The sequence below is a fragment of the Coregonus clupeaformis genome, chromosome 31, assembly GCF_020615455.1.
Source record: "Coregonus clupeaformis isolate EN_2021a chromosome 31, ASM2061545v1, whole genome shotgun sequence".
NCBI classification, from domain to species: Eukaryota; Metazoa; Chordata; class Actinopteri; order Salmoniformes; family Salmonidae; genus Coregonus; species Coregonus clupeaformis.
The window spans coordinates 28,702,593-28,718,081 of NC_059222.1; the positions used below are offsets into that span (position 1 = coordinate 28,702,593).

At 44.3% G+C, this 15,489-nt stretch overlaps 1 protein-coding gene and 2 non-coding genes across 3 annotated transcripts; 1 reads left to right on the forward strand and 2 right to left on the reverse strand.

Annotated features, from left to right (window-relative positions):
* The first annotated feature begins 32 nt into the window (after positions 1–32).
* trnar-ucg lies at positions 33–105 on the forward strand. Its single transcript has one exon. It is a non-coding gene; the product is annotated as a tRNA-Arg (tRNA).
* Positions 106–691: 586 nt separating this feature from the next.
* On the reverse strand, positions 692–9,006 carry mrpl58 (mitochondrial ribosomal protein L58). The gene is made up of 6 exons (XM_041859383.2): positions 8,769–9,006; positions 8,381–8,405; positions 8,211–8,270; positions 1,383–1,465; positions 1,080–1,249; positions 692–869 (listed from the first exon to the last, which is right to left on the reverse strand). The coding sequence occupies exons 1-6, from the start codon at positions 8,931–8,933 to the stop codon at positions 785–787; spliced, it is 588 nt and encodes a 195-aa protein (XP_041715317.1). The 5' UTR covers positions 8,934–9,006; the 3' UTR covers positions 692–784.
* Positions 9,007–9,327: 321 nt separating this feature from the next.
* trnar-ccu lies at positions 9,328–9,400 on the reverse strand. Its single transcript has one exon. It is a non-coding gene; the product is annotated as a tRNA-Arg (tRNA).
* Positions 9,401–15,489: the final 6,089 nt, after the last annotated feature.

Consider the following 15,489-nt stretch of genomic DNA (forward strand, 5'->3'; position numbering starts at 1 on the left):
ATATATGAGAAGCGTTTCATGGTCTCTGTATAGACCGCGTGGCCTAATGGATAAGGCGTCTGACTTCGAATCAGAAGATTGAGGGTTCGAGTCCCTTCGTGGTCGCTTTTTTTTTTCTCCCTTCGAAGTTGCTTTTTTCTCCATTGGTTATTTGCACGATTCATGACGCATTATGAAGAGAGCAAAAAATAAAACATGTTTGCACGAACAGTTATGTCTTGTTTGATAAATAACACCAACAAATCTGCAGCTAGCTACGTTCGTTTGAATGCGAAAATGTCAGGAATTGACGCTGGCCTGATTCAGCCTAATAGGTTAGTAAACAAGTTAAATGCTCTTATTTCTCAAACTGTACACGGCCGCACAGCATTTATAGTTTTTCTTAAAGTTGTGGTAACTAACGAGGATTCCCCTCTGACGATATGCACGTGCCTAGCTAGGTTTATCAATAGAATGTTGCTGCAGTTTGTTATATAGCAGAGTGGCGCAGCGGAAGCGTGCTGGGCCCATAACCCAGAGGTCGATGGATCGAAACCATCCTCTGCTAGTTTTTTCGTCCCGTTCACCGCTCACTTGCCTTTTCAGGTAGAGATCTCTTTTCTCGTTCATTGAATAGCTTTTATTTTTTTATTTATGCCACAACAATCACCTCAAATCAGTTCAGCATGTTTCCAAAAACTCAAGCGTTTCATACTTTCAAAACAAATAAAATGTTCAATTTATTGGTTAAGCGAGAAAATAGACAACGAATTAATGTTTCCTCGTATGTTACTGTGTCCGGCCCTCAGTCGAAATACACTCGTCTTGTCTGCTTGACTGCTGAATGGAGCTTCTTCTGTTTCAGTCTCTCCTTATTCCTCTTCTCTAACCTGAGCAAAACACATACACAAATGTATTTACTTTAGTAATCATCCAGTAACGCCATCTGACTTGGACATTAAAATATACACACCACAACACTGAAATAAATATAGCTAGATGAAGAAAAATGAATACAGCAGTACATTTTTGATTGATTTTGGGTTGAACTATCTTATCAACTAGGTGTGAACGTGAGCCACACAGCAGTCATTCTCTACCTGGATGCTCTAAGGGCTATGTCCTCTGCTGAAGGCTCGTGGGGCGTCTCAGTGGCCTTGGCTATGATGTCAGAGATCTTCTGGATGCAGTCCCCCATGTTTCTCTGCTGGCTCCTGCTCTGCTCTGACGTCACCAGCAACTCCCCTGCCTTGTTGATACGGTTTTTATTCTGCAGTGGAGGAGAGAGTAAAAACATACTGCATTCAATATCCTACTTAAAATGCCCAGGAGGATAGTGCTCAGGGAAGATAGAGGGGCACAAATCCATCTATATTTTGACTGCTTTGGGATAGTTAACATACATTTAAGATGATCTTTTGTCGAACGTCTTCTGGGATCCAATCTGCTGTATATACGTGGAAGCGGACCTCTGCTTTGGTGCTGACTATGAACACAGACAAACAGGAAATCATAATACCATTTCAACAGGCTCTCATACCGACTGTACAAAACAATTTATTCAGCTCACTCCAAGATGCATTAGATGGTATTGTGATGTCCCAGGCTGGTCTCATAGACTAGACGTAACAGAAAACGAAAATCCGGAACACTCAAAGTAGTAGGATATGTTACCTTTGTATGCCTACGTAAGAATGAAGGTTACTTATTAGGCAAAAATGAAAGGCGGGTGGTTGGTCGGGTGGATGTATAAACCCAAAGTTGTTCCATTTACATTACATTTTAGTCATTTAGCAGACGCTCTTATCCAGAGCGACTTACAGGAGCAATTAGGGTTAAGTGCCTTGCTCAAGGGCACATTTACGTCATTTAGCAGCCGCTCTTATCCAGAGCGACTACAAATTAGTGCATTCACCCTATAGCCAGTGGGATAACCACTTTACAATTATACTTTTTTTTTTTTTTGGGGGGGTAGAAGGATTACTTTATCCTATCCCAGGTGTTCCTTAAAGAGGTGGGGTTTCAAATGTCTCCGGAAGGTGGTGAGTGACTCCGCTGTCCTGGCGTCGTGAGGGAGCTTGTTCCACCATTGGGGTGCCAGAGCAGCGAACAGCTTTGACTGGGCTGAGCGGGAACTATGCTTCCGCAGAGGAAGGGGAGCCAGCAGGCCAGAGGTGGATGAACGCAATGCCCTCGCCTGGGTGTAGGGACTGATCAGAGCCTGAAGGTACGGAGGTGCCGTTCCCCTCACTGCTCCATAGGCAAGCACCATGGTCTTGTAACGGATGCGAGCTTCAACTGGAAGCCAGTGGAGTGTGCGGAGGAGGGGGGTGACGTGAGAGAACTTGGGAAGGTTGAACACCAGACGGGCTGCGGCATTCTGGATGAGTTGTAGGGGTTTAATGGCACAGGCAGGGAGCCCAGCCAACAGCGAGTTGCAGTAATCCAGACGGGAGATGACAAGTGCCTGGATTAGGACCTGTGCCGCTTCCTGTGTAAGGCAGGGTCGTACTCTCCGAATGTTGTAGAGCATGAACCTGCAGGATCGGGTCACCGCCTTGATGTTGGCGGAGAACGACAGGGTGTTGTCCAGGGTCACGCCAAGGCTCTTCGCACTCTGGGAGGAGGACACAACGGAGTTGTCAACCGTGATGGCGAGATCATGGAACGGGCAGTCCTTCCCCGGGAGGAAGAGCAGCTCCGTCTTGCCAGGGTTCAGCTTGAGGTGGTGATCCGTCATCCATACTGATATGTCGGCCAGACATGCAGAGATGCGATTCGCCACCTGGTTATCAGAAGGGGGAAAGGAGAAGATTAGTTGTGTATCGTCAGCGTAGCAATGATAGGAGAGGCCATGTGAGGATATGACAGAGCCAAGTGACTTGGTGTATAGGGAGAAAAGGAGAGGGCCTAGAACTGAGCCCTGGGGGACACCAGTGGTGAGAGCACGTGGTGCGGAGACATCTTCTCGCCACGCCACTTGGTAGGAGCGACCGGTCAGGTAGGACGCAATCCAGGAGTGAGCCGCGCCGGAGATGCCCAGCTCGGAGAGGGTGGAGAGGAGGATCTGATGGTTCACTGTATCAAAGGCAGCAGACAGGTCTAGAAGGACAAGAGCAGAGGAGAGAGAGTTAGCTTTAGCAGTGCGGAGAGCGTCCGTGACACAGAGAAGAGCAGTCTCAGTTGAATGACCAGTCCTGAAACCTGACTGGTTTGGATCAAGAAGGTCATTCTGAGAGAGATAGCAAGAGAGTTGGCTAAAGACGGCACGCTCAATAGTTTTGGAAAGAAAAGAAAGAAGGGATACTGGTCTGTAGTTGTTGACATCAGTGGGATCGAGTGTTGGTTTTTTGAGAAGGGGTGCAACTCTCGCTCTCTTGAAGACGGAAGGGACATGGCCAGCGGTCAAGGATGAGTTGATCAGCGAGGTGAGGTAGGGGAGAAGGTCACCGGAGATGGTCTGGAGAAGAGAGGAGGGGATGGGGTCAAGCGGGCAGGTTGTTGGGCGGCCTGCAGTCACTAGTCGCAAGATTTTATCTGGAGAGAGAGGGGAGAAAGAAGTCAAAGCATAGGGTAGGGCAGTGTGAGCAGGACCAGCAGTGTCATTAGACTTAACAAACGAGGATCGGATGTCGTCAACCTTCTTTTCAAAGTGGTTGACAAAGTCAACCACTTGATTAGTTCATTTCACCACCAGGTTAGAGAGGCAGGCCTCCCTCACGGACAACTTTAGCATTTTAGCAACTTTGCAAATACTTACTACTTCTTCGCTACTTTGCAACTAACTACTTGTCATGTTAGCTAACCCAGAGGTTCCCAAACTAGGGGTATCGACCCCATGTGTGGTCGCCTGATATGAAAATGGGGTTGCGGGAGAATTTTTAAAATCCAGAAGAAAAAAATACAATAATTATAACGTGGTTAACCTTAAAAAATTATGACGATTATTCTAATATAAAATATAAAATTCAACCAGAGAGCGCCCTTAGATCATGGGAAAAGGCCGCACTTGACCGTTGCACTTGAATAATTCCCACTGTGAATGGCTAAGCCCACTACGATATGAAACCACACACTATTGCAGAGACTTTGATATTACCGGCCGCAATTGATATGGTGAAAACAATGTGTGGGGAGGCAGAGGCACAAAAACTCACATTAATCAATACCTTTGTCAGATAACACTGTTAAACTAATAATTTATGCTATTGCTATCAATCAAGAGGAAACTGACTGAACGACTCAAACTCCCCTCCTTATTCTCTCCAAATGGACTTTAGCTGTGAGGGCCGAGATGCCCGTATTGACTTTTGTTTGCTATACATGTTGGGGGATGCTATTCACGAGGACATATTGTTCTGTCTCACGATTCCCAAGCATGAAAGGGCACAGGGGATTTTCAGGGTGCTGCGTGGCTATATTGACAAAAAACAGATTCCTTGGGATCGAATGGTGGGCTTTTGCACAGATGGGGCTCCATCTATGGCGGGAAGGCAGGCAGGCCTCTGCACTCTAGGTATTAATGTGTCTCCCTCTGCCATATGGACGCATTACACTGAGAGCAACTGGCGGCAAAAGTTTGCTGAGGACGACCGCATAGAGCAGATGAATGCCCAGAAACGCCGCATGAAGCAGCTTGAGCACAAGAGGGCTGTGGAGAAACTGCTGGAGAACAGGAGACAGCAGTACCTGGCTGACAGGGAACGTGAGGCTGAAGAAAGAGCAATCGAACAGGAGAGGGAGGCATTGCGTCGACAGATCATTGAGGAGGAAAGGCGAAGACTTCTCAAACTCCATGCCACAAAACTGCTGGGCTATCTATCTAAGGGCATATTCCGGGAAGAAGACCTTGAACACTTTGATGAGGACTTCAGAAGCAATTTCCAAAAGCAATAGGCTGACATTTTTTGATGGAGAGAGCTGGGGAGATGATGAATGCACTAGATAAACTGCACTAGATAATAACATGCTGCACTAGATAATAACATGCTGCACTATATAATAACATGCTGCACTAGATAATAACATGCTGCACTAGATAATAACATGCTGCATTAGATAATAACATGCTGCACTATATAATAACACGCTGCACTAGATAATATAATAACATGCTGCACTAGATAATAACTTTATTTTTTATTTTTTTATGTATGCACTCGGTAACTGTAAGTCGCTCTGGATAAGAGCGTCTGCTAAATGACTAAAATGTAAAATGTAAAATGTAATGAATAACCACTTTCTATCCTACACCACTAGATGGCAGTATTGGGTAGATGCCGTGTAGTGTTTGTTTTGGTGTATCAAATGATGGATTTCTTATGGCGATGGTGTACTCAAAAATGTATTAAGTTGCAATGACACATTTGTATCCCACTAGCTGCATATCACAACACCATAAATCCTATCATGGAGGTGCAGCAATTTTCAGGTGAAGTCATTTGGTAATTTTAAAAACTACACAATTTCCTTTATTAGGTGATGATGCAACTACAGTTTAAATTGTTTTAACCCATTATTATTATTATTAAAATGCTACACTTTTCAAATCCAACTGCATTGCAAATATTGTCTGTATAAATGAACAATGCATACAGACTATATAACTTCCACACAATGTTAAAGGCCACATAATCAATGTTTTAGATGGAAATGTATGCACTCACTAACTAACTGTAAGTCGCTCTGGATAAGAGCGTCTGCTAAATGACTAAAATGTAAAAAGAGCTGAGCACAGAACTCTGAGATATACTGCAGCAGGTAACTTCAATTGTAAACTACATCAAACCACATCCACTGCACGTACGCCTGTTCGTAAAACTATCTGGAGATATGGGATCAGAGCATGACAATGTTCTATTTCATACCGAGGCTTGGTGGTTATCGAGGGGAACTGTTGTCATTCACCATGGATGTAAAAAAAAAAAAAGACTTGGTTGAATTTCCGTGTAATGAAAAGAAAATGTGTCTCCTTGCCTATGTAACAGACATATTTGAGAAACTGAACACAAGCATGCTGGGGAAATACAAAAACATTCTACAGATGAGTGACCGAATCAGTGGATTCGATGGAAATCATTCTTATTGGAGAGACAGTCTTTCAAAAGCGAACCCTGCCCCCTTCCCTCAACTGTGCACGTTTCTAACAGAAAACAGCATCAGTAAGTGTCCCACACGAGTGATGACTGCTCACCTCCAAAGCTTGGAAGAGCACTTTGGGACCTACTTCCCAATCCGTTTGACTGTGATCCTGGCTCAGTTGACATGCCGACAAGTGAAATCGAACAGCTGATTGATCTGTCATGTGACCGAATACATTCACAGGTCACTACGGAGGAGTTTTGGTTCCTGACTCAAAGGGAATACCCTGCCGTCTGCCTCTGAGCATTCACCTCTTAAGGGTCTGACACTTTTTTTCAAATTACGCCTAAAATGACATACCCAAATCTAACTGCCTGTAGCTCAGGACCTGAAGCAAGGATATGCCTATTCTTGATACTATTTGAAAGGAAACACTGAAGTTTGTGGAAATGTTAAATTAATGTAGGAGAATATAGCACATTAGATCTGGTAAAAGATAATACAAACCAAAAAACATGTGTTTTTTATTATCTTTGAAACGCAAGAGAAAGGCCACAATATAATATTGCAGTTTAGGCTCAATTTAGATTTTGGCCACCAGATGGAAGCAGTGTGTGTGCAAAGTTTCAGATTGATCCAGTGAAGCATTGCAATACTGGACTATTTTGTATCAAATCTGCCCAAATGTGCCGAATTGGTCAATTGATACAACATACAAAAATTATATGTTAATACAAAATTTAAGTTTACACACTCCCAGGAATATCATACATGATGGATCATTAGCTTATACACTAACTTTCAAACATCTAGATGGCCGGGCGGGGTGGGTGTGGAGCCAGAAACGGCAAGGGTTCAAACTGTAGAACCCAGTTCCTACATTTTAATATAAAAATTGATTTTATCAAACAAAACTATGCTACATTTTATCTCTGGGACCCTCAGGATGACAAATCAGAGCAAGATTACTGAATGCAAGTACATTATTTACTTTCAGAGGTGAATGTATCAAACCAGTTGCTGTGATAAGTTTTGTGTTGTTGTGCACTCTCCTCAAACAATAGCACAGTATTTTTTCACTGTAGTAGCTACTGTAAATTGGACAGTGCAGTTAGTTTAACAAGAATTTAAGCTTTCTGCCCATATAAGACATGTCTATGTCCTGGAATGTTTGCTGTTACTTACAACAGTCTTGCTAATCACATTAGCGCACGTTAGCTCAACCGTCCCGTATAAGGGACACCGATCCCATTGAGGTTAATGCAGCTTTCAAAACAATTGGGAATTGGGAAATCTCTGACTTCCGACTTCAAAGCGTTCAAGACAACTGGGAACTCAGGAAAAAAACAGGGGAAAATCATTCTGAACGGTCATCCAACTCGGTATTCCAATTCGGGAACTCTGCCTCTTTTTAGAGCTCCGACTTTCCGACCTGAAGATCACTGACGTCATGATTTGACCTCGTATTTTTCCGGGTTCCCAGTTGTCTTAAAAGCACCATAAAACTCATGGTACCCTTCGCCAGCTCATATCTGTGTGAAGCTAGATTCAGTGCTCTCATCTGCATTAAAACCAAATATTGATCCAGGTTGGATATGACAGCAGAGATGAGGTGCGCACTGCGGACCATGCCCCCTAACTTTGAGAAGCTCCGAGGCGACATGCATTAAGCACAACCATCTCATTAGTGGTGGTGAGATAAGATACATTATGTCATACTAATTTATAATTGACTGTCATAGCCCCACATTAAAAGTATGTGATTGTGAGTTTAGAAGACAATCAGAAATACTGTTAGAATTCTTTTTAATTGACTGCCATAGCCCAAAAAATAAAAACGTTAACATTGGCTATTAATTACATCATATTTTTCACATGGTTGGGTCATGAGAATTTTCAGATATCAAAATGGGATTGTGGGCCAAACAAGTTTGGGAACCCCTGCCTTAACCATTTAACCTAACTAATGTAAGCCACCTAGCTAACATTAACAGCACATTTAAATTCGTAACATATCATACTTAATGTAATCATACCATATGTAACATATAATACTAATTTGAGTGTCCCGGATTTTGGTTAACTATGTTACGTCTACCCCCAAGTCCAGGTTGCAGGCACAGGTATGTGAATACTAATGATGACGTTACCTTTGTTAACATGCTGACCGCCTGGACCACTGCTTCGGCTGTAGGATACTGTGAGACGGTCTATTAGACAGACAGCATAAAATAACATTATCTATGTACACGTATATTCAGGGTGAAAAGGTAAATAACAATAACATTTCTCTAACGTATAGTTTGATATTTATACTCACCGACTGGAATGTTCACATGTCCATCCTGCATCAGATATAGACATTCATTTAAAAGTCGAATCGATCAGTCAACGCATAACTACTTAACAATAAGCATCACTCCAAGCACTTCCACAACACACACTGTCCGTGGTAAACTAGCTACAACTTGTGACGTGTAGGCTACTTTCCAGCTAGCTGCTCTTAGCGTTGCTAAAACAGCTAATTTCCTGCAAGACATCTTGATAATTAGTTACTGGTACTTGTTACAAATTCATTTGTAGACAGCTCAATGCATGTACACTTGATACATTCACCTAGCTAGTAGGACAGTAGCTGTATATCGTGTTGAATTCTCAGCTTGTACGACAGAGATATGATTGTCAGTAGCCTTGCTAAATCCACTAACCTGTGGGTTGTCAGACGCTCTGTTACCATAACTAAAACTTAGACATTGGCTGAGGAGGTTTCTGTTTCTTATAAACACAGGGGGCAATTTCCCTTGTAGAGTAACGGACCGAATGATTCCTGAACATCGAGAGAATAAAAAACATTTTACTACGGAGGTCGCCATGTTGGATTAACCCTTTACATCTCTTCTCGTTGGGTTGCCAAGGGAAAATACCTTGATAATGCAGCGCACAGGTAATGAAAATCGAACTAGCAAGAATGCACTGACACCGCACAAATATAGGTAGGACAAATGTCCGTTGGAATACATATGAATAATATTTAGTCCATGGTGGTGACAAAATGTTAGGTTCTACCGAGATTTGAACTCGGATCACTGGATTCAGAGTGCTAACCATTACACCATAGAACCAGACGTCGCAAAATGTATTTGGACATTATTTGAATTACTCTGTTCTCTGAAAAACAATCATGTTGACATTTGGCCGGGCTTGAGAGATGCATCTGCCCCACATGTTATTCTTCTCACACCAAACGTGTAGTTCGAAAAACGATATCACCCCAGATGGGACTCGAACCCACAATCCCTGGCTTAGGAGGCCAGTGCCTTATCCATTAGGCCACTGGGGCTCAATGAAAGTCATGTGATAATGCCCATATTACCTAGAAGTTGAAACTGTTAGCGATTAGCGTTAAACGAGGTTTCACAGCTGGATGTATAAAATGATTGTCTTCAATCTACGATTTCCATAAAGAATGGAGGTGAAAATTGTAGATTTCTTCCGAACGGCGTAACAATTTTACAAAGGAAAGCGAGAGTTGGCTAAGCAGCTAAGCAGCTTTTCAGTTTTGCACGTGGTAGCGACTTTTCTTAACTCTCGAAATACACTAAATGACCAAATGTATGTGGACACCTGCTCCTCGAACATCTCATTCCAAACTCATGGGCATTAATATGGAGTTGGTACCCCCTTTGCTGCTATAACAGCCTCCACTCTTCTGGGAAGGCATTCCACTAGATGTTGGGACATTGCTGAAGGGACTTGCTTCCATTCAGCCACAAGAGCATTAGTGAGGTAGGGCACTGATGTTGGTGAGTAGGCCTGGCTGGCAGTCGATCGATGGGGTTGAGGTCAGGGCTCTGTTCAGGCCAGTCAAGTTCTTCCACACCGATCTCGACACCACACCGATCTCAACAAACCATTTCTGTATGGACCTCGCTTTGTGCACGGGGGCATTGTCATGCTGAAACAGGAAAGGGCCTTCCCCAAACTGTTGCCACAAAGTTGGAAGCACAGAATCGTCTAGAACGTCATTGTATGCTGTAGCTTTAAGATTTCCCTTCACTGGAACTAAGGGTCCTCCACCAAACTTACAGTTGGCACTATGCATTCGGGCAGGTAGTGTTCTCCTGGCATCCGCCAAACCCAGATTTGTCTGTCGGACTGCCAGATGGTGAAGTGTGATTCATAACTCCAGTTGAGTCCAATGGCGGCGAGCTTTACACCACTCCAGCCAACGCTTGGCATTGCACATGGTGATCTTAGGCTTGTGTGTGGCTGCTAGGCCATGGAAACCCATTTCATGAAGCTCCCAACGAACAGTTCTTGTGCTAAGGTTGTTTCCAGAGGCAGTTTGGAACTCGGTAGTTAGTGAGTGTTGCAACCGAGGACAGACGATTTTTACACGCTACAGGCTTCAGCACTTGGCGGTCCCGTTCTGTGAGCTTGTGTGGCCTACCACTTCGCAGCTGAGCCGTTGTTGCTCCTAGACGTTTTCACTTCACAATAACAGCACTTACAGTTGACCGGGGCAGCTCTAGCAGAAATCTGACAAACTGATTTGTTGGAAAGGTGGCATCCTATGACGGTGCCACATTGAAAGTCACTGAGCTCTTCAGTAAGGCCATTCTACTGCCAATGTTTGTCTATGTAGAATGCATGGCTGTGTGATCAATTTTATACACATGTCAGCACCGGGTGTGGCTGAAATAGCCAAATCCACTAATTTGAAGGGGTGTCCACGTACTTTTGGCCATGTTGTGTAGCTATCTACCTGGTTAGCTAAATGTAATCTAATGAAGCTCAAAGTCTGTCTCTGGTGGATAGCAATAATAATGCAGTTATGTCTGTCATACACTTGGGTTGCGACTAGCATTCCTCTTTTTTGGAAACATTTCTTAATACTGTAGTGACCCTCAGGAGGTAAGGTGGGAAGACCCTGCCCTAACCTGGTAAAACCAGTCACTTTCATTGTTTATGCGGTTGTCATGGTAATAGAAGGGGAGGCTGCACATTGTTTAGTGGGGATATAACTAGTAGGGAGAGACATTTTCTGTCTCTGGTGTTTATCTCTCTGCTGGACTGTGATTTATGGCTAGCTAGTTCAGGCTAGGTTTGTTGTTTTGTGCAGCTCCCCGTTACCCTGTGCAGTGTAACATTAAAACGTTATTTCCCTCTCTTGGTCGGTTTGTTATTGAATCTAATAAAGTTATGAGATCGGGAAACCCGCAAATGCCACAATACAATTGAATCGCCACCTGTCAGTCACTTTGCAGCAGGATAGATCGTCATGTGGCGGCAAGCGCGTTTAAAGCCCAAACTAATCAACATTATCTTATTGATCGTGATTATAAGCTTACCTCTAAATTAATAATGCAATACAAGCCCATGCGCCCTTCATCTCACACCTATGTCTAAATTGTTAAAAATTTTTTGATAAATAATTGTAACAGTAATCCTACTTTTTTATTTCCACATGTATCAAGCCAAGTGTTTGTGTTGTCCAATCTACATGGGCAGTAGGTCAGACGTCAGACAGAGTCAGACAGACAGTATTGTTTTGAATAATCTAATTAGGCCATTTCTCAGTTAGGTGAATCAGGTCGGACTCGGATGGAGAGTGAGCTCACTGCCCGGGCATGGCAATGATAGTGGCCTTGCTCTGTTTCTTCTTCCTCCCCTGGAGAATAGTGACAGATGATTAGATGAGTGGGGGGGGAATGCTGTTCACTGACTACATCTCAGCATTCAACACCATAGTGCCCTCCAAGCTCATCACTAAGCTAAGGACCCTGGGACTAAACACCTCCCTCAGCAACTGGATCCTGGACTTCCTGACGGGCTGCCCCCAGGTGGCGTGGGTAGGCAACAACACATCCGCCACGCTGACCCTCAACATGGGGGCCCCTCAGGGGTGCGTGCTCAGTCCGCTCCTGTACTCCCTGTTCACCCACGACTGCATGGTGGGCACGACTCCTAGACCATCATTAAGTTTGCTGATGACAACGGTGGTAGGCCTGACGATGAGACAGCCTATAGGGAGGAGGTCAGAAACCTGGCAGTGTGGTGCCAGGACAACAACCTCTCCCTCAACGTGGGCAAGACAAAGGAGCTTATCGTGGACTACAGGAAACGGAGGGCTGAACACACCCCCATTCACATCGACGGGGCTGTAGTGGAACTGATCGAGATCTTTAAGTTCCTCGGTGTCCACGTCACTAAGGACCTATCATGGTCCAAACACACCAACGCAGTTGTGAAGAGGGCACGACAATGCCTATTCCCCCTCAGGAGGCTGAAAAGACTTGGCAAGGGCCCTGAGATCCTCAAAAAGTAATACAGCTGCACCATTGAGAGCATCTTGACTGGCTACTCGGCATCCGACCGCAAGGCACTACAGAGGGTTGTACGTACGGCCCAGTGCATCACTGGGGCCGAACTCCCTGCCCTCCAGGACCTCTATACCAGGCGGTGTCAGAGGAAGGCCCAAAAAATTGTCTAAGACTCAAGCCACCCAAGTCATATTCTCTCTGCTGCAGCACAGCAAGCGGTACTGGAGCGCCAAGTCTGGGACCAAAAGGCTCTTTAACAGCTTCTACCCCCCAAGCCATAAGACTGCTGAACAGTTAATCAAATGGCTACCCGGACTATTTACATTGTCCCCCTTTATTATGTATTTATTTATCTACAAAAAAATTGCACTGACTCTCTTGCACTGGCTCTATGCACACTCACTTGACTCTACCCACGCACTCACACATAGTACACTGACACTCTAACACACACACAAAAACACACACACACATATATTGACGCCACACACTCACACAGACACACTTTCACACTCTTCACATACGCTGCTGCTACTCTGTTTATTATATATCCTGATTTCCTAGTCATTTTTACCCCTACCTACATGTATTCCCTCAATTACCTCGTAACCCTGCACATTGACTCAGTACTGGTAGTCCTTGTATATAGCCTCGTTATTGTTTTTATTGTGTTACTATCTCCTTTTTTATTTAGCAAATATTTTTCGTACTATTTTACTCTACACTGTTGGGAACGGGCGCATAAGTAAGCATTTCACTGTAAAGTCTACACCTGTTGTATTGGGCACATGTGACCAATAAAATAACATTTGATTTATACGTCACAATATCAGAACCATGGACAGCGGTCAGTATTCTATACTTTGTGAGTATCCAGGTGTCCAGAGAAACGGCACTATGCCAGTGCTTTCATGCCCTCTCCATTGAGTAGTAGATGTACTGTATCAAGGTGATATCTAGATGGTTATCAATATTATTTATTTATTGTGTAGGCTGCTATCCTACTTGAAATAAAGTCATGTGAGGGGGAAAAAATAACTCCTTCAAGACTGTTGGAAAAGCATTCCAGGTGAAGCTGGTTGAGAGAATGCCAAGAGTGTGCAAAGCTGTCATCAAGGAAAAGGGTGGCTATTTGAAGAATCTCAAATATAAAATATATTTTGATTAGTTTTTTGGTTACTACATGATTCCATATGTGATTTGATGTCTGCACTATTATTCTACAATGTAGAAAATAGTAAAAATAAAGAAAAACCCTTGAATGAGTAGGTGTTCTAAAACTTTTGACCGGTAGTGTAGACACTTGTGTAGATCCAAAAGGGATAGGTAAAAAGCAAGATGGCGACAATTCCACCCAGCCAATCAATGGGCAAGGTGGAGTTATTACCATTTTGCTTATACCTATATCCAATCCTTCTGAATCTACAGAAGTGTCTAGGGAGTAGGAACTAAGGGTTGTTTCCTGATAGGGCCTATGACTGAAATTCATTTTTTGTCTTTATCACGGGAGGAATCAAATCAAATCAAATTTTATTTGCCACATGCGCCGAATACAACAGGTGTAGACATTACAGTGAAATGCTTACTTACAGCCCTTAACCAACAATGCATTTATTTTTTTATAAAAAATTAATATAAAACAACAACAAAAAAGTGTTGAGAAAAAAAGAGCAGAAGTAAAATAAAAATAACAGTAGGGAGGCTATATACAGGGGGGTACTGGTGTCAATGTGCGGGGGCACCGGCTAGTTGAGGTAATATGTACATGTGGGTAGAGTTAAAGTGACTACGCATAAATAATTAACAGAGTAGCAGCAGCGTAAAAAGATGGGGTGGGGGTGCAAGTAGTCCGGGTAGCCAAGATTAGCTGTTCAGGAGTCTTATGGCTTGGGGGTAGAAGCTGTTGAGAAGCCTTTTGGACCTAGACTTGGCGCTCCGGTACCGCTTGCCGTGCAGTAGCAGAGAGAACATTCTATGACTAGGGTGGCTGGAGTCTTTGACAATTTTGAGGGCCTTCCTCTGACACCGCCTGGTATAGAGGTCCTGGATGGCAGGAAGCTTGACCCCAGTGATGTACTGGGCCGTACGCACTACCCTCTGTAGTGTCTTGCGGTCGGAGGCTGAGCAGTTACCATACCAGGCAGTGATGCAACCAGTCAGGATGCTCTCGATGGTGCAGCTGTAGAACTCTTTGAGGATCTGAGGAGGAATAGGCTTTGTTGTGCCCTCTTCACGACTGTCTTGGTGTGTTTGGACCATGAAAGTTCGTTGGAAGCTCTCAACCTGTTCTACTACAGCCCCGTCGATGAGAATGGGGGCGTGCTCAGTCCTCTTTTTTTCCCTGTAGTCCACAATCATCTCCTTTGTCTTAGTCACGTTGAGGGAGAGGTTGTTATCCTGGCTCCACACGGCCAGGTCTCTGACCTCCTCCCTATAGGCTGTCTCATCGTTATCGGTGATCAGGCCTACCACTGTTGTGTCGTCGGCAAACTTAATGATGGTGTTGGAGTCGTGCTTGGCCATGCAGTCATGGGTGAACAGGGAGTACAGGAGGGGACTGAGCACGCACCCCTGAGGGGCCCCCGTGTTGAGGATCAGCGTGGCAGAAGTCCAGGATCCAGTTGCAGAGGGAGGTGTTCAGTCCCAGGATCCTTAGCTTAGTGATGAGCTTTGAGGGCACTATGGTGTTGAACGCTGAGCTGTAGTCAATAAATAGCATTCTCACGTAGGTGTTCCTCTTGTCCAGGTGGGAAAGGGCAGTGTGGAGTGCAATAGAGATTGCATCATCTGTGGATCTGTTGGGGCGGTATGCAAATTGGAGTGGGTCTAGGGTTTCTGGGATAATGGTGTTGATGTGAGCCATGACCAGCCTTTCAAAGCACTTCATGGCTACAGACGTCAGTGCTACGGGTCGGTAGTCATTTAGGCAGGTTACCTTAGTGTCCTTGGGCACGGGGACTACGGTGGTCTGCTTGAAACATGTTGGTATTACAGACTCAGTCAGGGACATGTTGAAAATGTCGGTGAAGACACTTGCCAGTTGGTCAGCACATGCTCGGAGTACACGTCCTGGTAATCTGTCTGGCCCTGCGGCCTTGTGAATGTT

Excerpts from the sequence above, each read along its gene's own strand:
- mrpl58 (XM_041859383.2), bottom strand. The coding sequence starts at position 8,933 with ATGGCGACCTCCGTAGTAAAATGTTTTTTATTCTCTCGATGTTCAGGA. Across the intron at positions 8,406-8,768 it reads GAGCGTCTGACAACCCACAG|GATGGACATGTGAACATTCC; the intron begins GTTAGTGGATTT and ends TATCTGATGCAG. Across the intron at positions 1,466-8,210 it reads CGGTCAGCATGTTAACAAAG|TCAGCACCAAAGCAGAGGTC; the intron begins GTAACGTCATCA and ends CTGTGTTCATAG.